The sequence below is a fragment of the Dermochelys coriacea genome, chromosome 24 (genome assembly GCF_009764565.3).
Source record: "Dermochelys coriacea isolate rDerCor1 chromosome 24, rDerCor1.pri.v4, whole genome shotgun sequence".
NCBI lineage: Eukaryota > Metazoa > Chordata > Testudines > Dermochelyidae > Dermochelys > Dermochelys coriacea.
Window position 1 is genome coordinate 15,811,548 of NC_050091.1, and position 9,255 is coordinate 15,820,802.

At 58.7% G+C, this 9,255-nt stretch overlaps 1 protein-coding gene across 1 annotated transcript; it reads left to right on the top strand.

The window, feature by feature from the left end:
• LOC119847875 (leucine-rich glioma-inactivated protein 1-like) lies at nucleotides 1-7,044 on the top strand. The gene is given in 10 exon segments (XM_038383060.2): nucleotides 1-345; nucleotides 2,336-2,407; nucleotides 3,001-3,072; nucleotides 3,197-3,268; nucleotides 3,888-3,959; nucleotides 4,146-4,315; nucleotides 4,816-4,877; nucleotides 4,879-4,981; nucleotides 5,427-5,938; nucleotides 6,567-7,044. Coding segments are annotated over 10 exon segments (1,629 nt in total). The 5' UTR covers nucleotides 1-157; the 3' UTR covers nucleotides 6,873-7,044.
• The last annotated feature ends 2,211 nt before the right edge of the window (nucleotides 7,045-9,255 follow it).

Below are 9,255 nucleotides of genomic sequence, written 5' to 3' on the forward strand. Positions count from 1 at the left end.
GGGGGAGAGATACGGGGTGGCCTGGGGGAGAGATACAGGGGTGGCAGAGAGCTGCATAGCAAGAATCAGGAATTCAGGGATAGGTAGAAGGACCCCAGCCTGGAGGGGGTCCCAGGGCTGTATAGGGGGGAGCAGCCCAGGGCCCCTGGGCCAGACAATGGGCTGGGGGGGACCATGGACCTGTGCCCCCCTGCTCATGTTACTGCTGCTAGCGGCTGGGGGATGTGAGCGGCGCCGGGCCCCCCGGCGGAAATGCCCCATCGGCTGCAGCTGCACCCAGGACAACGCACTGTGTGAAAGGACAGACGGGGTCCCCCGAGGACTGCCCCCTGACATCACCTCCCTGTAAGCGCCCCCAGCTGCCCTCTGCCACCCCTGCACCCCCCTCCTCACCACCCTGCCCTGTCACACAATCCCTTGTTACTGGAAGCTGGAGTTGTGATTTGATTCTGGTTCTAATTCAATGGTGCTGGGTTTATCGGTCACTGGTGCCAGTTTTGTTGCTGGTCTGTCTGCTTGCTTGGCAGCTGCTGAGGCTGGGGTGGGTGACTGCGTTGTGTCTGGTGGGACACTGGTGTCAGCCCTGGTATGGGGCCTGGTGAGAAGCCGATTCTGGCACTGGTTCCGGTACTGGTTCAATGTCACTGCTGGTATTTGTGCCACTTGGATGTTTGTGCTACTTCCGGTTTGACTTTGATGCTGATTCTGGTATTGGTTCTGGTTCTCATAGTGATTCTAGTTTGATGCTGGTTCTGGTTCTCATTTGATATTGGTTTTGGTTCTGGTTTTGGTTCTGGTTCTGGGAGTAGCTCTGATTTGGTGCTGGTTCTGGTTCTGGGAGCAGCTCTGATTTGGTGCTGGTTCTGGTCTGAGGTTGCTGGCTGTTCTGGTTAAGGTGCTGGTTCTGGTGTTGGGCCATTCACTAGGTCCACTACAGTTCTGCACCTGGGGTGGGCATTGGGCTGGTGCTGGTTTGGGTTGGATGGTGCTGGTGGCCTTGCTCACGGTGTCCCCTTGGGAAGGCTCTGGTGCTGGTTCTGGCAGTGGTACCAGTCATGCTTTGATAGAGGTGCTGGCTCAGTGCCGGGGGGCTCCTGGTTCTGGCTTGAGTCCCAGATTCCAAGGCAGGAGGGACCATTGTGTGCATCTCGTGGGACTCCCAGACCAGAGAAGGGCCGCAAGTCATCCCTAGAGCAGAGCTGTTCGACACTGTCCAATCATGGCTTAAACATTGCCAGTGAGGGAGCATCCCCAACCCTTGGCTAATTGCTCCCATGGTTAATGGTCTTGCCAGTAGCAATTTACATCTTGTTTCCAGTCTGAAATTGTCTAATTTTGACTCCCAGCCCTTGGACCATGTTCGACTTTCCTTGGCTGGACTAACGCTCTGTTCTAGCCAGGATCGCATCACCCCTGGACCTGCGTTGTGCTCAGCTACAGCGATGGAGCTCCTGGACTTTTCTGGTTTATAATCCTCCTCCTTGTTCTTATAATCCTCCTCCTGGTTCTTCTCTGGCCTCTTTGCAATTTATCCACCTCCTTCTTGAACTGGACACAGGAGTCCAGCCATGTTCACACCAGGGCCGAGGAACCTCTCTGCCCCTACTCGAGACTCCTCTGTTTATGTGTCCCAGGAGCCCCTTGGGCCACGGAGAAAGATAAATTATGCTTTTCAACATTATCACCAACAATGTGGAGGGAAACATAAACCCACCCCGCACTGATACTCATCAGTCCCCTTCCTCCCGTCCAGTAGCTATATAGGTTGTAGAGCCGTCCTCACGGCCCCTCTAAAGCGGGTTGGTGTTGGAACCAGCACGGCCTTCCTCCACCCAGTGACTGCCAGCGCTTCGGGGTCTCTCCAGGGCTCTGGAATGAGTCCAATTATCAGCCACCTTTTCCTGATTAACATCGCCTCCCAGCTGGTTTTAGCTCTTGCCTCTAGGCTGCCTCTCTCAATGGTGCTGTTGAACCTGGGTCTTGGCAGGAGGCTGATGCTGGTTCTGGTTTATGGTCAGTTCTGGTTCTGTGTTGGCTCTGGTTCAGCTTTGGGTTTGCTATTGGGACTGGTTTGAAGTCAGTTCTGGTCTCATGTTAATGCTGGTTCTGTTCCTGATGGTGGTGCTAGTTGTGATCAGAAGGTGGTGCTGGTTCTGGACTGGTGGTGCTGGTGCTGGTCTGATGTTGGTGCTGGTTCTGGACTTAGTTCCTCTCCTGGCTCTGGAGCTGCCCGTGGTGCTGTGCCCTTTCTGTGGGAGTCTTGGTGATGGGTGCAGCACCGATGCTGGTGCCGTTCTGACCAGTAGCCCCCTCACAACCCGTCTCCCCTCTCCAGGTCCCTGGTGCGATCCGGATTCACTGAGCTCCGAGAGGGAAGTTTCCTGCAGACGCCGTCCCTGCAGCTGCTGTAAGGAGACCAATGCCCCCAACTCTCTAGTGTGCAAGGGGGAGCCATGTCTGTGTATGGCAGCCCATGGGGGCAGGGAGAGTATTAGCATGAAAATGGGTGTGTGCTGGCCAGTGTGTACGGGGAGGTGAGTGTGCAAATGGGTGGGTGTCAGCCAGTGCATATGAAGGTGCATGTGAAAATGGATGTGTGCTGCTCAGAGGGGGCAGCTGAGGGGGCAGTCTTGTGGGGGGCAGGCGCTCACCGTTAGCCCAGGAATGCTCACAGCCCCCAGCCGGGTGCCACCCAGACACAGTGAGAGATGGGCCCTGCCCCACAGAGCTAACCATCTACACAGACACAGGGGGCAAGGGAAACTGAGGCACAGAGCAGGGAAATGTCTTGCCCAGATTTACCCAGCAGGTCTGTGGCAGAGCAAGCGAGGGAACCCAGGAGTCCTGGCTCCCAGTCCCCGCCTGCTCTAACCATAAGACCCCACTCCCCTTCTGGAGCCAGGGCAAGGCTGTCTCAGGAGAGCGGAGGCTGTGGACTGGGATTGAGGGAGGTCAATAGTTCAGGGTCCCGGTGGGCACTGACTCCCTCTCTCTTCCCAGCTTGTTCACATCCAGCACCCTGGGACTGATCAGAGACGATGCCTTCGTGGGACTCCTGCACCTGGAGTATCTGTGAGTGTGCGAGGGGGTGGGGGTGCAAGGGGAAGTCTTCACAGGGGACTTTGGGGGGGCGAAGCAGGGGGCACACAGGGCATGACCCACTGACAGAGCCCCCCCTCCTTCCCTCCCCCTGCAGGTTCATCGAGAACAACAAAGTCGGCTCCATTTCCAAGAACGCACTGCGGGGCCTCAAGGGGCTTGTGCATCTGTGAGTGACACCCCCCCCCCGCATGGCCTCTGGCTCCCCAGCACCAACAGACCCTGGTGACCCCCCAGTTGCTGAAAACCAATGGACCCAGGGGACCTCACCAGCTCCCCAGCACTGACAGACCACAGTGACCCCCAGCACCCTAATACCAGACCCCAGGGAGCCCTGTGACTGACCCCCTTGGCCCCCCAACACCCCCCACCCCAACACTGACAGACCCCCCCCAAGAACTCCCTGACACCCAGCCCTGATATCTTCCTGCGATCCCTGACACCAGAGATCACAATTCCTTGGCACTAACACCCTCCCAGGGACCCCAACATCAGCCTGATATGACACCCCCCAAGGGGACCCCTCCCCCAACACTCCTGTCACCCCTAAAATGAGTCCCTCAATGGGGCAACCCCCAAGGGAACCCATCCCCACACTCATCCCCGACCCGCCGACAGCCCGTACCAATGGAACCCCCACCCCATCCCCCCACACACACTGGGACCCCTCTTTCCCCACGGGACCCTGCCCACCGGCCCTATGGCCTGATGGGAGCAAGCACCCCCCAGAGGGGAAAGACCTTGGTGTTGGAGGGCCCTCCCCATCTCTGACATCTCCCCCCATCCAGGAGCCTGGCACACAACCAGCTGGAGACGCTGCCACGCCATCTGTTCCGGGGCCTGGACGCTCTCACCCATGTGTGAGTGGGGGGCAGAGGTGGGACTGGGGGGCAGGCGTAGGGGAGGGGATGGGGAGGAGCGGTGGCGAAATGAAGGGTGAGGAGGGGGCAGCAGTGGAGGGAAGGGGCAGAGGAGGGCCTTGCTGCCTGGCTCCGGCCCCCCTACCCCATGTACCCCAGCCCCACGCGGGGCGATTCTCCCACCAGAGACCTGCGGGGGAACCCCTTCCACTGCGACTGCCGGATCAAGTGGCTGGTGGAGTGGCTGAGCAGCACCAATGCCAGCGCCGAGCTGGGCGAGTGCCAGGGCCCAGCCGAGTTCAACGGCACCCGGCTGAGCCAGCTGCACCTTCAGGACTTTGACTGCATTACCACCGGTACGGAACCCCTGAGCCAGCTGCCCCAGCATCGGGTAGCCGGCCCCATGCAGCGTTATGTGCGGCTGTTCCCCAGCTGCCCCGCCCCGGAGGTGGCTGCATCTCAGCACCGGGTGAGCCGTGCCTGTGTGGCATTATGCACAGCTGTTCCCCAGCTGCCCCGCCCCAGAGGTGGCTGCATCTCAGCACCGGGTGAAACCATTGGAAGGGAAAATGCTTCTTAGCTCATTGCCCTCGCTGCATCTCAACCCAATTCCTGGTGAGACACAAACTGCTCCAGAGCCCGCTGTGTGAGAAGCCTCAGGACTCCTGGGTTCTATCTCCAGACCCAGGTTGGGAGGGAGGTCTAGTGGTTAGAACGGGCAGGGGGCTGGGAACCAGGACTCCTGGGTTCTATTGTCTCAAGGCTGGCACAGGAAGCAGAAGTGAGCGCAGAGCTGGGGATGAACCCAAGCACCCAGCTGCTCCCCAGCCCCAGTCTAACCTCCACCCCCCGCCAGCGCTGGCGCTGTTCCAGTCGCTGCCCTTCCAGGCGCTGTCGGTGGAGCCGTTCTGGTACCGGGGGGGAGCAGCACGTGGCCATCACCCAGCCCTTCGCAGGGCGCTGCAGTCTGCTTGAGTGGGACCACCTGGACGGGGCCTTCCGGGCCTACGCCTCCATCAACGGTGAGCGAGGGCCCCAGCCCCCCTGGTTACCCCTGAGTCCCCTTGTACTCTGCCTCCCCACCACATCAGCCAGTGCCCCCTGTACCCCACCTGCAGGGATACCCTCACAGCCCCCTGAGCCTTGCCCCAAGGATACCCCGGAGCAGCCCCCTCCCCTCCACAAGATCACCCACCCCCCCGGCACCCCTAACTTCAGACCAGCCCCCAGCTGCCCCTTTTCTTCCCACCAGGCAGATCCCCTGACCCCCTTAACCCATCTCCCCACCCCAGGGAAGCCTCCCCCCCAAAACCCTCCCCCTGTGCAGCCTTCTTGAACCCCTCTCCCTTCCTCCCTCTTTCTTTCTAACCTCTGCCCCCCTTGGGCAACCCCCCGATCCCTGCCCCCTTGGACAGTCCCTCAATCCCTGTCCTCCTTGAGCAGCTCCCCTGCCCCCTGCCCCCACAGGCTCGTCGCCCGTGGCCTGCAAGCCGCTGGTGGTGGAGGGGCGGCTGCTGGTGGTGCTGGCGCAGCTGGCCGGGGGTTCCCATGTGTGGCGCCAGGAGGAGGCCTCGGGGCGCTTCGTGCGGCTGCAGGAGCTGGGCCCGCAGCGCATCCGCAAGCCCAACGCCCTGGCCAGTTTCCGGGTGGACGGCGACTGGTTCCTGGCTGTGGCCGACAGCTCCAAGGCGGGCGCCACCACGCTCTTCCGCTGGGGTGGGCGCGGCTTCTACGCCCACCAGGCCCTGCACGCCTGGCACCGCGACACCCACGTAGAGTTCCTGGAGCTCGCCGGCCGGCCCAGCCTCATCCTGGCCAGCAGCTCCCAGCGCCCCGTGGTCTACCAGTGGAGCCGGCCCGGCCGCGCCTTCCTGCGCCACACGGATATCCCTGACATGGACGACGTCTACGCCGTTAAACACTTCCGCCTGCGCGGGGATGTCTACGTGTGCCTGACCCGCTTCATTGGTGACTCCAAGGTTAGCACCCGGTGTGTCCCCAGCGTGCCCTGCGCCCAGCGTGCCCCCTGTGCCAGTGTGCCCTGTGCCTGGTGTGCACCTCCTGTTCCCAGCCTGCCCTGTGCCCAGCGTGCCCTGTGCTTGGTGTATACCCCCCTGCTCCCAGCATTCCCTGCACCCAGCATGCCCTGCATGCATCCAGCAAACCCGCAGTGTGCCCCCAGTGTACCCTGCTAACGGTGCTCCCAGAATGCTCTGCTCCCAGCACACTCTGACTGGTCCAAGCATGCTCTGCTCCCATAATGCTCTGTCTCTGCTCAGCTTCTCCCAGCATACTCTTGACTTTGCCTCTGCCCCCAATATGCTTCCATCTTGCTTTGCTTCCACTCAGCCACTCCCATCATTCTCTTCTCTCAGCATGCTTTCTGTCCCCCATGATGCCCTCTGCCTGCAGTTCAGCATTACCCATAGAATCAGAGAATCTCAGGGTTGGAAGGGACCTCAGGAGGTATCTAGTCCAACCACCTGCTCAAAGCAGGACCAACCCCAACTAAATCATCCCAGTCAAGCTTCTCATCCACTGTAATCTCCAGCCTGTCTGCCCTGCTGGCATTTCTGGCATAACCCACAGTCCTCTCTGCCTCCTCAGGTGATGCGCTGGGAGGGCTCCATGTTCCGGGATGTCCAGCATATGCCATCGCGCGGCTCCATGGTCTTCCAGCCGCTGGGCATTGGGAGCCACCGCTATGCCGTGCTGGGCAACGACTACTCCTTCAGCCAGGTTTACCGCTACGATGCCCGCTCGGGCCTCTTTGTCCGCTTCCAGGAGCTGAACACCCAGGCGCCCCGCTCTTTTGCCCACCTGGCCGTCCACCAGCGGGACTTTGTCTTCGCCGCCAGCTTCAAGGGAGACACACAGATCTACCGGCACATCACCATCGACCTGAGTGCCTGAGCCCCGCGCCGGGGCGGGGGGGGGAGAACGGGCTTCAGACAATGTGGGGGAGCAGCACCAGCCTTGGTCACCGGGGGGCATAGAATGAGATGCAGACAATGGGGGTGCAGCACTGGCCATGGCCACTGGGGGCACAGAACGGATGCAGATAATGGGGGGGGGGGGGCAGCACCAGCCACCGAAGGCATAGAACGGGCTTCAGACAACGTGGGGGAGCAGCACCAGCCTTGGTCACTGGGGATGCAGACAATGGGGGGGACAGCACCAGCCATGGCCACTGGGGTGCAGAACGAGATACAGACAATGGGGGTGCATCACCAGCCATGGCCACTGGGGATGCAGAATGGGATGCAGACAATGGGGGACAACAGGAATGGAGCAGGAGGGTGCTGTGCCAGTGATGCCACTAGGTGGGGAACAGCAGCAGGAACCGACTTTTCAATCCTATTTCGATGCCAACCCCCTGCCCGCGCACCTGCCTTTTAAAATCGGTTCTGGACTTGGTTAAGAGCCATTTCCCACAGTTCCATTTTTAAAAATGGATTTCAGAGACTTGTTTTTTCCCACCTCTTTACAAAGGTTTCTGGTTAAGAGCCAGTGTCCTGTAGCTTTTTCATCGTTAATGTTTCCCTTTCAGGTGTGTCTTTTTCAAATTTTTATTCATTTACAATTTTCCTTAACTAAAAAAATTCAATTTTCAGTCAGGTCCCTCTTTTAAACCGATGAGTCATTTCACAGAGTCATTAAAGAAAAACATTTGCTGCCTTTTTCATTCATTTCACGTTTTTTATTTTGATTGCATTTCATTTTTTAGCCTTTAAACCTTTTTTCCCCCCATCTCCTCTACATTAAATGTTTAGATTCATTTACTGAGTCATTTTGTCTCAAAGTTTTAAAAAAAGTCACATTAATTGTTTAATTTTATTTACTCTTTTAAGCCTCCCCCCCAATAATACCCTGTTGCTTTGATTCTGTCAGTTTTCTCGGTACTGACATTTGCTTTGTTTTCGTTCCATTGTTTCTTTCCTTTTTAAAAAAACATTAAATAGAAAATTCAGGCGCCCCCGCCCCAATTGCCCTTTGTTTTAATTCCCAGTTCAAATGGGGGTCCATCCTGTCCCATCATTTGAAGGGAGGTTTGGTTTGCCCTTTTCCCCCGTTAAGTTGGAATTTTATTTACTTTTCTCCAACTAATTTGTCCTTGGTTTTTAATTTTGCTTTTAAAATAAAATTGCGATCAAGGCCCCCATCCAGGTGGCTCATGGGTTGGATTCTTAGCTGCTGGCCAACCCCTGGGCCTGAACCAGTGCAACAAGATGCCAGGCTAGATGGGCCCATGGGGCTGATGGGAGGGGTCAGGATGCCAGGCTAGATGGCTCATGGGCCTGCTCCAGGGGGAAGGGAGGCTACGGGGCTAGCTAGGCCCACTCTGGGCTGGGGGAGTAACACAGGACTTGACAGTCCAATAGGCCTCAACCAGCGGGTGAATTTTAACCCTTGCCACCCCTGCTGGTCACTAACCAGCAGTTTCAGCGACAGGTGCCCCATCCCCCCACCGCCCCTAGGGACAGTAGGGACCTCAGGGATGCCTGTGTAGCTAGTGCCCATGTTGGGATGGGCGGGGGACACACAGGTTGAAGGCAGCTGCTGAAAAATCAGCATGGAGCATTCCTCTGTCCCCCCTTCCCCAGACCTGCCCAACTGCCCCTGCCCCCTTACCCCAGCCAGAGCTCTGTAAACACTATATTGTCCCTGTGCTGCTGGGGGGGGGGGGGGGACAGAGCAAAGACAAGAAAGATGGGAAGAGAGCCAGGCCTCTTGGGTTCTACCTCCAGCTCTGTGAGGGGGTGGGGTCTAGAGGGTAGAGCAAGGCAGGGCTTGGAGCCAGGAATCCTGGGATCTATCCCAGGCCCTGGGAGTGGCAGAGAGTCTAGTGGTTAGAGCAGGGGGAGCCAGGAATCCTGGGCCTAGGGGATGTTGCAATGCCGAGTGTGGCAGCACCAACCTTGCCAGGGCCCTCCCACCCCCCAGTGCCCCGGACCTCTTGTTTGGTGCATGCAACCATGGGCACGTCCAGCACTGGCTGAGCCCCACTGGAGTCAGCAGGCTGAGTGGAGAGGAGCCTAAAGTAGCCAGTAGGAAGTGCTGAGGAGAGGGGTGTGACGAAGGGTGAGGGGTGCCCAAGGGCTGCTAGCCATCTGGCTGCATACCTTGTGCCCCTTCCTAGGGCAGCCCTTAATCCACCCCCCTTTGTTCACCAGCACTGCTCCTCTTGCTGAGAGGTGGGGGGCAAAATCACCTTCCTGTGTGTGTGGGGGGGGATGCTTGAGGGGCCCCCCTCAGGCTCCCATGGGCCTTCTGACTCCACCCTTGAGAGGGGGGG